The 13,516-nt window shown below is 44.2% G+C and overlaps 1 protein-coding gene across 8 annotated transcripts in view; it reads right to left on the bottom strand.

The window, feature by feature from the left end:
- Positions 1 to 13,516, bottom strand: part of RECK (reversion inducing cysteine rich protein with kazal motifs) — a 909,451-nt gene that overhangs the window by 459,360 nt on the left and 436,575 nt on the right. For all 8 annotated transcript variants that reach the window (XM_077491985.1, XM_077491988.1, XM_077491986.1 and 5 more), the window contains exon 9: positions 11,710 to 11,971. In XM_077491985.1, coding sequence (XP_077348111.1) covers positions 11,710 to 11,971 — 262 coding nt within the window. The remainder of the gene's footprint in view (positions 1 to 11,709; positions 11,972 to 13,516) is intronic.

Raw genomic sequence — 13,516 nt, 5'->3', positions numbered from 1 at the left:
GATACTTTATTTATTTGTATTTATCACTTTATGGGTATATGTGATTTATTTTCTATTTAAGCGATTTTATGTGTTTCTATTTACACCGAGTAAGAGAATCTATTTATTGGTATTCATCACTATCACTGTGTGATTTTATACTTTATTTATTTGCATTTATCACTTTATGGGTATATGCGATTTCTTTTCTATTTATGCGATTTTATGTGTTTCTATTTACACCGAGTAAGAAAATCTATTTATTGGTATTCATCACTATCACTGTGTGATTTTATGCGATTCTTACTTTGGTCTATGCGATTTTATATATGTGGTTTCTATTTCTTTACATATATATATATATATATATATATATATATATATATATATTCGTTTGGAATGCTTTGTTGCACTAGTCACTTTGATCACGATTTATCACGGGAATCAGAATTTATGCACAGATAATTTATGTTTTTATTGGTTAGCATTTTTTGGATTAATATTATTTAGTTTAAGGGAGCGCAACACCATTTATTTGATTTGTTGCAGGATGGTAAATTGGACCCTGTGAGAGCAGATCTGGCCGGAGAGGAAGGATCAAGGCCTGCCTACTGCCAACTTCATGATCTCTGCGTACCAAGGTCCCCTGGGCCAAGCCGGGGCTACCAAAAGCACCGACTGTTTCCCTCTTGGTTCTTCCCAGGAACCGTGACAGAAGCGGGCACGGGGGAAGGCATAAATTAGATTGTACTGATCCCAGGGAACTGTCAGAGCATCCGACCCCTGAGCAAGAACATCTCTTGTCCTTGACACAAATTTGTCCAGGTTTCTGTTGAACCTGGACGCAAACAGATCTACGTCTGGAGTACCCCACCTGCAACATATGTTCTGAAACACGTCGGGGTGCAGTGCCCATTCTCCTGGGCACAACTGCTGGCGGCTCAGAAAATCCGCCTGCCAATTTTCCACTCCTGGAATGAAGACTGCAGGCTCTGCCCAGGCAAGTATGCGATTCACCTGTTTTTGTGCAACCAGACTCCTGGTACCATCCTGGTGATTGATATAGGCCACTGCTGTGGCATTGTCGGACTGAACCCGAACAGACAGACCCCATAGTCTGTAAGACCACTTTATGAGAGCCATATAAACTGCCCGGATCTCCAAGACATTTATGGGCAATAGCTTCTCGATTGCAGACCATTTCCCCTGCGAGCACGTCTCCTCCAACACTGCACCCCAGCCTGTCAGCCTGGCATCTGTCGTAATAATCTTCCATGGAAGAGGAAGAAAAGTTTTGCCTTTCAGCAAATTCTCGGTTTGTAACCACCAAACGAGACTCTTGCATGTCCCTGTGGACAGACACATAGGAAGATCCAAGGCCTGGGGCTTCCTATTCCACGCCGCAAGGATGCATCTTTGCAGAGGCCTTGAGTGGAACTGGGAGAATGGAACGGCCTCAAAGGAGGCGACTATTTTCCCTAACAGTCTCATGCACAACTGAATGGGGGAAGATCTTCTGCCCAGAATTAGGTGCACCAGACCCCCAATGGCCAAGGCCTTTGGCCTTGGTAGAAACACCCCGCCTTGAGCGGTGTCGATGATCATACCCAGGTACTCCAACCTGGTAGCAGGCTGTAGGGACGGTTTTTCTAGGTTTATAATCCAACCTAGGCGTTCCAGGTGGTCTAGTGTTCTGGTAACACTGGGGTTCAGGAGCGCTACTGTTTTCTCTATGAGAAGCAAATCGTCTAGATAAGCCATGACGGCTATACCCCGAGCTCTTAGGTTTGCCAAGAGAGGGTCTAGAATCTTTGTGAAGACTTGAGGAGCCGTAGCGAGCCCTAACGGCAAAGCCACAAATTGAAAATGGCGCTGCTCTACCGCGAACCTTAGATACTTTTGGTGTGCGGAAAATATTGGCACATGAAGATATGCATCCTTGATATCTATTGATGCCATAAACTCTCCCCCTTGCAGGGAGGAGACCACAGCGCGTATTGACTGCATTCAGAAGGACAGGATGCGTAAAAACCGGTTCAGATCCTTCAGATCCAGGATAGGTCTGACACCTCCATTTGGCTTTGGAACGGTGAAGAGATTTGAGTAAAAGCCTGTACCCTGTTCTTTTGGGTCCACTTCCACTATCACCCCCTGGGATAGTAAGTGATCTAAGGCCAGGAATAGCGGTCTTTGCTTTACTGGATCCCTGGGGATCCTTGACCTTAGAAAGCGAGAAGGTGGAATCTCCTGAAACTCTAGCTTGTAGCCCAGAGATACCGAGGAGACTACCCACTTGTCCCGGATCTCTTCCCGCCAGGCTTCTGCAAACTGCAGGAGCCTTCCCCCCACTCGGCCGAGCAGGGGCGCCCCTTCACAAGGAAGCTTTTGGGCTCTGCTTGGCAGGCTTTCGCCCTCAAGTCTTTTTCTGCCCCTGGGCCCAGCCTTGAGCCTTTCCTGTAGAGGGAGGTTGGGAAGGCCGTCGCCACTGCTTAGAGCTTGATGCTCCGGGAGAAAGAGAACGCCTAAATGATGGACGTTTGCTCCTTTTGATTGGAAGGAGAGTAGATTTACCCCCTGAAATTCTTTGGACAAATTTGTCTAATTCTTCTTCAAATAAACGTTCCCCCTTAAATGAGAACCCAATCAAATGCTTCTTGCATGATAGCTCAGCTGCCCAATTTTTTAGCCATAGGGCCCTTCGCATGTGTACCAAAAGGAGAGACAAATGAGATGTTTGTTGGACAGAATCCAAAATTGCATCAATCATAAAACACAGAATTTGAGGTATTTCTGCATAGTTCATCCACTTCCTCACTGGGAAGGAGGCCAAGCATCTGCATAACTTGTTCCTTGGGGAACTGACACAACCCCACGGCTGCGATTGTAGGTTGCACTACTGCGCCAGTCATGGAAAGGGAGGCTTTCAATAAGGTTTCCAGCTTCTTATCAGTTGCATCCTTAAATACCTGAGCATTATCCAAAGGATAGGTCAGGTTTCTATTCACGCAAGAAACAGCCGCATCGACAGATGGGACCCCCCATTTCTTGGCGAAACTTTCCTCCAGAGGATAAAGCATAGAAAACCTTTTAGGAGGAGCAAACAGTTTATCGGGATGTCCCCAATCCTCATACAACAATTTATCCATTAAGGGATGAATTGGATAGGAAAAGGCAGTCTGTGGGATTTTCCTTACTCCCAGGGAAGAAACAGAGGACATAGCGACCTCAGCAGCAGGCATTCTGAATGTGGTACGCACCAATTCTGTATTATATTGCACCTGTTTTCTGAGCGCCTGGGAGGAGGGGACTCTCTCCTCTTCCTCCGATTCATTTGACTGCTCATGATCCCTGTCCCAAGATAGGGATCTCTCCTCATTGTCAGAGGTGTCATCTGAAACAGGAATCTCAGCAGAGGGGGGGGGGGATCTACCCCTTTTCCTGCTATCTTTTAGGGAAGCTGAAATAAAATTCATGATTCTCCCTTCAAAACCCTCCAATGTAGCCCTAAGGGAGTCCTCAGTGATATATACCGGGGCTGAAATATTAGGAGAGGCTGCAAAACCTGACAGGGGCACTGTCTCATCCTGTGAGGCTGGCTCCAGTATTGCAGGGGGGGGGGTGGTAACCTACAGGCATTTTTAAAACCCCTAGACCTAGGCGGTGATTTACCAGTGCCTTTGTTACCTCCCCCTGAGACCCTCTTACGAGGAGACATAGTCCTAAGCTACAAAGCAGAGGTACTAGTACAAAGTGCAATCACTGTTGTGCTCAAAGTCTCACAATCAATATATATATGCTTAAACTGCACAACCTGATGCTGAGTAGGTGTCTTAGGTTTGCCTGGATCCAATCCCTTAGGCTGCTTACTGCCCACAGCTCCTATGTCTCCACTTACAGCCCCCTGGCGCTCTGGGCTTTTTAAAATTGCCGCCTGGCGCCTGCGCAGTACAGCAATGTGCACACCGACGTGCACGGCTCGCAACCACACTCCCCCCTCCTCCATTAGCATGGGAGCGTGCTTAGCGCGCGTGCACGAGGACCACCGGACGTCCAGGGGGTAAGGGGACCACCATCGGAGCTGCGCAGGACCCCCAGACTACATGGGACCCCTGTATTACCTTTATTGTGGCAGAGAGTGCAGTGGAAACGTGAGTCATCTGGAGGAACCAGGCTTCACTGAGTGTGTGTATCTGAAAGGCATGCAAGTATGCATCAGGCTGCTCTTACTCCCTCTAGTGGTGGAAACCAGGTAAGACATGCAACTCCTCAATGAAGAAATCCATAATATACATTTATATAGGATTAACTTCCCTTACTTGTCCTCGCCGCAGGAATTGCTGAAAAGAGACAGATTCTAGCCTTCACCCATCACGGCGGTCAGAGTTGTGCCAACCTTCAGGATTTTTTGGGGTTCCTTCTCAGAGGAACTTCCTTCCTGGACCTTGTAAAAGACTCTGCCAGAAACTTTCGTGCCACTATGTAAATAGTACACCAAGTCTGGTTTTCCCAGAGCCCAGTCTTCCAATAGGAGAGGACTTACAGGCAATTTGGATGACGAGGCCCAGGTACCATATAATCTTGGGAGTCAAAATATCGGCCCGAGATATGGATCTGGTTTGTTGTAGCCCTTAGGCCCCCGCAGGGACCTGCACAGAGCTTTCTTCATAGCACGTTTTACGTGACCAACCACCATAGACACTGGCGAAAAAACTGAGGTACCTCCCATATGGGAGGGGTTATATAGGGGAGGAATTCTCCTTAATTGAGGGTTAACCAGTGTCCAATCACCAGAGGTGCCTATATAACCCACTATGTAATGAAGCTCCTGTGTCCCGTGATGTATTTTCAAGAAAGAAGATTTTAAGGATTTGAATCATGCTTTCATTAACTTCAATGTTAAAAAAAAAAGTGTTAAAAAGCTTAATATTTTAAAAAGTATAAATAGTAGGAAAAAGGTTGAAGATGTCCCATCATCTGAAAGAGCTGAACATTTTAAAAGTGATTATTTCTGCTTCCTGTCCGGTAAAGGAGCTGTGCACTTTTTTGATTCCGAAAGGCACGGGCCTCTATTATCTTATCGCTTAATGTTGAACTTCTGGAGCGAGAGGATCTAGAAGAATGTGCAGTGTGCCTGGTTGATGTGGATCAGTGAGATCTGGTCTCCTGCAATTGGGCAATGCGGAGTCCTGCCTTATACTGGGCATTTTGCACTAAGAGATCCCTTTGTTGGTTTAGTGCATCAGCCCTGGTAAGTTCTGCTGAAGAATCCCATATATTACAGTCTTGTGAGAAAGCTGTGTAGCATTCATACGTGGCTGATAAGCAATCTATAGAGTCTTAGCCCACGTACACACGGTCAGAGATTTTGCCAACCAAATCCGTCGGATTTTGCCCGTCGGATTTAGTCTGACGGATTGTGTCCGAAACTGTTGCATACACACGGTCGGGCAAAGTTGGCGAAAAATCTGATCTTTCAGAACGTGATGACGTAATTTCATTACGATGGGACTACATTCAGGCTAGTAGCCAATAGCTTTGATGTAGGAAGCTTGATCTGAGCATGCGTGGCACTTTGTCCGATGAAAATGCTCTACACATGATTGGATTAGGTCCGTCCAGCCCAGTTGGTCGGGAAATATTTCCAACATGTCGGAAAATTGGGTCGGACGGAGATTCGGACGGAATCAGTCCGATGCATACCACACACAGTCGGATTATCCAACGACATGGTCCGATAAGACTCATTCCGACAGATTCTCCGACCGTGTGTACAAGGGCTTAGACTTCTGGGACAGAACTTCACACTGCATGTCAACTGACAGATTGCTGGAGAACTCATCTCTAGTGGTTTCATAGTTTTCTCTCAGTTTCTGTGTAAGTTTTATTGTACGTTTGGGTCTTACACTCTGTTCGGCAATATCTGCAGAATCTGCTCCCTGTACATCTGTGGGTTCAGAGGCATGATGAATCTGTGTTGGTTCAGCCACAAAAGGGTGCTCAGAGTCTTGTCTAGACAATGTTATTGTTTTTGCAAGAAATGGTACTGTCTCTCTGAACATCAGGTTACAGCAGGTGACAGGATACAAACAGATTATTAGGTTGTAGTATTTATGCAGTCAAAAGATATTGTCTGTAGCTTATTATGCAGAATACATGTGTCCTGCTACATGTGGCTTGTTAGCTGAATCCATGACACAGGAAGTACAATCACAGGAAGAAGGGTGGAGCATTACATACAATGGAAGTGTGTCATAACATAAGGGTAACAAGTGCATTACCACAAAAAGTCACTAGATGGCAGCATGTGAACTAAATATAAAACGTCCATAGAAAATGGTCAAGTTACATTCTACAGTATATGCCCCGTTGGGAAAGCACATATAGGCAGTGTTTATAGATATCTCACTAGTTGTTTGTGGGCACACGTACAGCCCTTGCACTCCAGTGATTAGTTCGGATCTCCAGGGAATTGCAGACGGGAGTTCGTCAGATGCTGGGCGGATCTGAGCCCACACTACAGGGAACGTGATGGCGTCACTTGCCGCGTTTCACTCGTGATCCGAGTTTAAGAGCATGCGCGGACGTCTGGTGAGTATCCTTAAATAGCCCATGTGCAGTGCCGTAATTGGCATCTGCGCTGGGATAGGCAGGCATCCACTTCTGAATTAGCAGCCATTCTCTCAAGAAAACAACAACAGTACTATAGCTGGCCGGCCAGGGAGTGCAGAGGGTCCCAGCATCCACAAAAACACCCGTCAGGGACACAACCCAACCGGAAACAATAAACGTAACTCAGAAACAAAAGCAAAAACAACATAAAAATATAAAAAAAAAATGAAAAACACTAAATAATGGATGCTAATCAATTGGACAGAATTTTAAAAAGGCAAGAGTAAGCTATCGTTATTCCAGTCCAATACACAGACACCAATACAACCTACAGGAATACAGTACAGGATAACCAGGTGGTGAGCTAAACCTGATGTGTGGAGCTCAGGCAGGTTCAGAAAAGATTGTTAATATGGACACAATCATAAAAAGCACTCACGGTGTAAGGAAATTTCTAGGGCACAAAGACAATGACATCAACACGGAAGTGATAGATTATCAAACAAAGGTCTTCAGTAACAGTTCTTCACCTGCAGTGGAAAATTATGGGCTATGGAAAAAACAGTTCAGGCTGGAGAAGAAGAATATGGATCTGATTTTTGCCAATTTGTTGAAAGAAAGCTTGATTTAGGTACAGATGTGCCTCCTGTACAGTGAAGTCTGAGTTTGTTGTGGAACATCAAACAGGAGACATTCACCTTTCAAGTGTCAACTTGACAAACCCTTCAATCATGCCGTGTACACATGATCGGATTTGCCGACAACAAATGTTGGATGTGAACTTATTGGCGGAAAGACCGACCATGTGTATGCTCCATCAAACATTTGTTGTCAGTCTTTCCGCCAACAAATGTTGACTAGCAGGTTCTCAAATTTTCCACCCAAAAAACTTTTGTTGGTAAACATTCCGATCGTGTTTACACAAGTCCATCGCATGCTCAGAAGCAGAAGTGGTTGGTCTTATAAACTAGCATTCATAATGGAGAATTAACATTTGTGACGTGGAAAGTTATGAAATCTCCAAATGCAGCGCACAATTCTCTGCTTCTTTAATGTGATAATAATGAAGCTGCTTTACTGATGATACTGATGGAGTTATTGTAAACAAAGTTTCAAAGGCTTTTTTTTTGTGTTATCAAGAATATTATTATTATGCTTTATTTTATTTATTTTTTGGCACGTTACCACAACACCATCCAGTAGTTTTTAAGATCAAAGATACAACTATGTTGGCGGCCTTTGTTAATTTTAGATTGTATTTTATAAAATGTACCTGCCTACTCCCAAACTGTCATTTGAAGTAAAACACATAGCCAAGTATTATTCTCCACATTTTTTATTGTGCATTAGAAAAAAGAAAAATTAGACCTGTATCCAAAAATATAGAAAATATACCAAATCAAATCATTATTATTCAACCCAACATATAATGTCAAAGAAATAACTCCAAGGCCAATAATAAATAACACGTTATCTCCTCCGATTCCGCAACATGTCTGGTTGATGAACGGCTGTTCAGAAATGAACTGAAAAGCGATAAATGAAAAACGCAAAAAGAAAAGTGCGATTCAAACACGGAATTAGCAGCTGAAAAAACACGTAGTACATCTAGTACGTCACTACGCTCGTAATGGTTGGCCAACATTTGTGTGACCGTGTGTATGCAAGATGGAGCCAACAACCTTCGAACAAAATTCCACGGTTTTGTTGTTGGAAAGTCCGATGTGTACAGGGCATAAGAGAGGAGTCTTGTTGGTGGTAAACAGCATCTATGATCCACTGGGTTTCATTGCTCCAGTTACCATTCAAGGTAAGATTCTGCTAAGCGTTATCTACTAAGAACATGGAGTGGGATACTCCTTTGCCTAGTGAGGAACACCACTAGGGGGAAAGGTGGAGAAAAACTTTAAATCTCACGTTGCCATGTTCCAGCTTCCATTTTAACTGCTGGCGGGAAAACAATTCATATTTTCTCTGATGCATCAGTTAAAGCTATTGCTGCAGTAGCCCATTGAACGACCTCTGAAATGGAGAATCACACTGTAGTTTTTTTTCTAGGCAAGGCAAAACTCACTCCCAAATTTGCACATACCATACCAAGACTTAAAGTGGACCTTCAGTAATTTTTCAACTTTCCATCTATTACATCTTCTGTCCTTGTTTTAACTTTAGACATCGAAACATTTTTTTTTTTTCTGCAAGTAAATCCCTTATACAGTCCACTTCCTGTTACTTGTCTGGTAAAAAAGCCTAGGCTTATGACATCATGCACAGCTCTCTCTCACTCTTGTGAGAGTTTGCCAAAATGGGAGGGGGGAGTCATAAGATAAGAGGGCCAATGAGAGCTGCAGAGCTTGAGGTGTGCCTCTGTGCAAATTAAGGAAATGAACAGTAAGCAGCTTCAACTGCCCACAGTTAACATGGATGCAGCCAGACTCAGTGGAGGGAGATTTCTGCAGCATATTTGGCAAGTACAGAATCACAGTATACAAAAAATAATATGCAAAGTGGTTGGAGGGAAGTTTCAGAATGGCAAAGATGTTTTTATTACAAATTATGTGTGCAGACTGCAGTTCCTCTTTAACCCCTTCCTACCCGGGAAGTGGTCCAGCAGGATAACATGCCGGCGGCCACCCGCGGGGGCGTGCTTTGCGCCGTTCACGAGTGCAGCGTGTCAGTGTGTCCAAGGCTTCTTACCTCATGATCAGCTGTGACCAATCACTGCTGATCACAGCATGAACCAGGAAGTGCCGGTAAACATCGTTCCTCGGTTCAGACTGACAGGAAGAGCCGATCGGAGGCAATCGGCGGCTAGCCCTGTCAGAGGGGGGATCTGTGCTGATAATTAGCACATTGATAATGTGCCCCATGTAAAGCTGCCAATTGCAGCCCAGTCAGTGCCCCATCATAACCCCCTGCCAGTGCCCAATAAAGTGCCAATCAGTACCCACCACAGTGCCAATCGGAGCCCACGATAGTGCCAATTTCAGTGCCCATCAGTAACACCTGTCAGTAACTAATCAGTATCTGCCCATCAGTGCCACCTGTCAGTGCCAATCAGTACCACCTATCAGTGCCCATCATAACCGCCTGTCAGTGCCCATCAGTGGCGCCTATCAGTGCTGCATATCAGTGCCACCTATTAGTGCCCAGCAATTCTACATATCAGTGCCCATCAGTGCCAACTTATCAATGCCCATCAGTGCAGGAGAAAACAAAATGTAATAACCGAAAAGAAAAAAAATAATTCACAAATGTTGTGTTTTTTTAGTTTGTTTATAAAATAAAGACCCCAGTGAGGATCAAATACCACCAAAAGAAAGCTTTATTTCTGGGAAGAAAATTATGAAAATTTAGTTTGGGTAGTGTTGTATGACCTCGTAATTGTCATTCAAAGAGCGACAGCGCTGAAAGCTTAAAATTGTCCTGGGCAGGAAAAGGCGAAAGTGCATGGTATTGAAGTGGTTAAACTCTGTGCAGCTGTACTAGCAGAAGATGTAATTATCCATTGTGTGTAACAAGAGGTATATCGGGAGTAATTTGGGGGAATCAGAAATGGAACAGAATTGTCTAAAAACAGTTCACTCTACGATCTAAGCCCTGTAGATGAAGCCAATCAGCTGCTGAGAGTTGGTGGTCGTATAGGAAAATCTGACCTGTGCAACAAAGAATATAATCTTATCATTCCAGGTCAACATCATGTTGCTACTCTTCCGGGTTATCATCACTATGAACAGGTGCAACACCAAGGCCGTCAGTTTACAGAGGGTGCCATCAGGTCATCTGGCTTATGGATTGTCGGTATGAAATGGTGCGTCTCCTCCCAGCTCTTCAGGTGTGTCAAGTGTCACAAGTTAAGAGGAAGACATCAGCGGCAACAAATGGCAAGTCTCCCATCTGTCTAAGCTGACCTCTTTCTCTCACCGTACTTCTGTATATTTCCTCCAGGGCAACCATCAGAGATTTTTGGACCCCTTACACAGCTTTAGGCCTGGGCCCCCCCCGAGCCTGACCACCAACATTCCCCAGAGCTTGCCTATGGGCCATCCCACCGAATCCACACACCGGCCAGTACACCTGAATGCACTCAGCCCCCCCCCCCAAAGTCAATCATGAATATAAGCCAGCCCCCCCCCCCCCTCACACCTGTATATATGTCAGCTCACTTCACACTTGTAGATATGTCAGCCCCCCTCACACTTGTACATATGCCAGCCCCCTCACACCTGTACACATGTCAGCCCCCCTCACACCTGTAGTTATGTCAGCCCCTCCACCTGTATAAATATGTCAGTCCCACACAGACAAATCTGTAAACACACAAGCCTCTGGCCCCTTCCTGTACACAGACAGCCCCCTCCCTTTCCTTCATAGCCCCTACTTGTAAAGGAAATCTTCCTACCTAGTCCAAGCTCATTTTCACAAAGCTGAAATGTTGCTGACACAGTGCAGGCAGCTCACATGATGGGTGCACATGCACATAGTAGCCAGAGGTGGCAATACAGAGCTTGATGTCTGAGCTCAATGACAGAGCAGCAGAAGCTGTGAGATTGTTTCTATAGTGCACAACATGGCGCCCCTCAGGCCCTGGGGCCCCTTACAGTTGTATAGGCTGTACCCCCCTGATGACGGCCCTGATCCCCCCTCCCCTTCCTTCTCTCTGAAATAATTACTATGTATCCTGTCATGGTGTATACATCTTTCCATGTGGCTTACAACATCAATGTTAAATGCAACATTCAAAATGCTTCATCTATCTCCTCAACATGATTTTATTCGAGTTAAACTGTCTGAATTGATGCAAGGGATAAATAGATCACCAGGTTGTATAAGCCCTATATGTCACTGGAGATAAAGCTTATGGCCTTGTAGTTGAGTCAGAACAATGACAATATCAAAATACAGCATGTGAAAAAACTCTTAATGACTGTGCAACCTAAAGATGATAACTCCACATTTCGACAATGGCATTATTACCCTAAATCTAAGTGGCCATAATCCTAGTGGAAAACATACTATGAATGGCTATCCTAAGCCTTAATCAATGCCCTATATAATATATTCAATTTAGTAATACCATTTTTTACATTGAGCCTGCATAGGTTCCAAGTTATCACTTACCTACATTTCGATGAATTTGCTTTTGAACAACAATGTAGTTTAGCTCCATCGACTCCAGTAGAAGGTGGAGGAGCAATTGTGACCCCAGGATGAACTGAACTTTCTAGAAAGCATTGCCAGAGTGGATCCTGAGGCAGAGGCATGGTTTTACAAGCTGCAATTAAGTTATCAACAATCTCAATCTCAGTTCTTTTAGTCATTAGAATTCTTTTGCAAGCTGTTTGACAAGCATGATCCTCAGCTCTGTCACAGCAGTACAGACCTACAGTGCAAAAATAAAAATAATATGTTAGAGCAGTATAGTAAATATAACTTTTTTTGCAGCCTGGACACAATTAGAACATATCTCCATTCCATATTTTGACACAGGGGAATATACAGTATATAAAGCCTTCCTAAAGCCTCATACACACAATGAGAATATCGGATGAATGATCTTCTGTTTTTTGTTTGTTTTTTGCATGCAAGTCTCATCTTGAAAATTAAGACGCTACTAAAGTTGAGAAAATTCTCTAGCAACAGATTACAATTTTGGAAGTGATGTAGTGTGTTCTATTGTGTTACGTAGTTACATAGTTAGTAAGGTTGAATAAAGACACCAGTCCATCTAGTTCAACCTGGATGAGTGTCTACAATTGTCCCTATCCCTGTACATTGTACACTTACATCAGTCCCTACCCTCAGGGAGCCCACAATCCTAGGTCCCCATTCATATACTAGGGCCAATTTTGGACCAAAGCCAATTAATTTACCTGCATGTCTTTGGAGTGTGGGAGGAAACTGGAGTGCCCGGAGGAAGCCCACGCAGGCACAGGGAGAACATGCAAACTCCAGGCAGGTAGTGTCGTGGTTGGGATTTGAACCAGCGACCCTTTTTACTGCTAGGCGAAAGTGCTAACCACTACACGACTGTGCCGCCCCTACCAAGTAAAAAAAAAAAAAAAAAAAAAAAAAAGTATTGTAATGTAGCCTTTCGTTTGCGAGTCTGTGGTCTTGGTCTTCTGATTTTTTTATTTTTTTTGGACAAATAATGTACTGATTAAATAAAAAATAAAGAACGTTTGTTCCGGTATTGTTCAAGAAAATGTTTTGTTTGTCCCTTCGGATAATTTTGCATGAACTGTCGTGATCGTCTCTCAAAAGCTGTGCACCAACGATCAGATTATCATATGTCCATTTTTGTGATCGTGTACTGGGCATAATTAGTGGTGTAAAAACACTGTGATGTGGAGTTGTGCTCATAAACGATTTCCACTAAAAATTGTATCTGGTTTGGTGTTTTCCAGTATTTCAGTATCTAAAGTAAGCTTTTGGCTGCTTTCAGAAGATGATTTATGATTGACTTCTTAAATGTATCCATCGGGAGTGTTGTGGAAGAGAATCCAAGATATCACTAGCACACCATGTTTAACCACTTGCCAGCTGAAGGGTTGAATATCTGTTTAATCACTTGTTATACATCGGCACTTTGAAGAGAAAAATCATTGTTATGGCAGCAGATAGCTGCCATAACCCCAGTATTATCTTTAGCGGTGATCCTCTTTCAGATAAAAGTGGTCCCTGCAGTGGATTCGCCGCAAGATCACTTTTATTGGAGGGCGGGAGGGGCTCGCGCCACGTTCTGGTGGTCTCCGCTGCTTACCGGAGCTGCCAGTAGCGGCAGAGATGATCGGGTCCTTTCTCCTGCTTGGCTGGCTGCCGAGTGAGGGGAAGATGGCCCCCACTCAGCTTCATAGCATTGACTGGGGGAAGCGACGTCAAACGGAATTTCTGCCCAATGCTTTTAAAGAAGAAATGTGTTTATTAT

Source organism: Lithobates pipiens, unplaced genomic scaffold (assembly GCF_037356315.1).
Source record: "Lithobates pipiens isolate NorthernLeopardFrog02 unplaced genomic scaffold, aLitPip1_a1.2 Scaffold_19, whole genome shotgun sequence".
In the NCBI taxonomy this organism is placed as follows: domain Eukaryota; kingdom Metazoa; phylum Chordata; class Amphibia; order Anura; family Ranidae; genus Lithobates; species Lithobates pipiens.
Note: the sequence above shows the minus strand (reverse complement) of the source record. Positions and strands in the feature narration are given on the sequence as shown.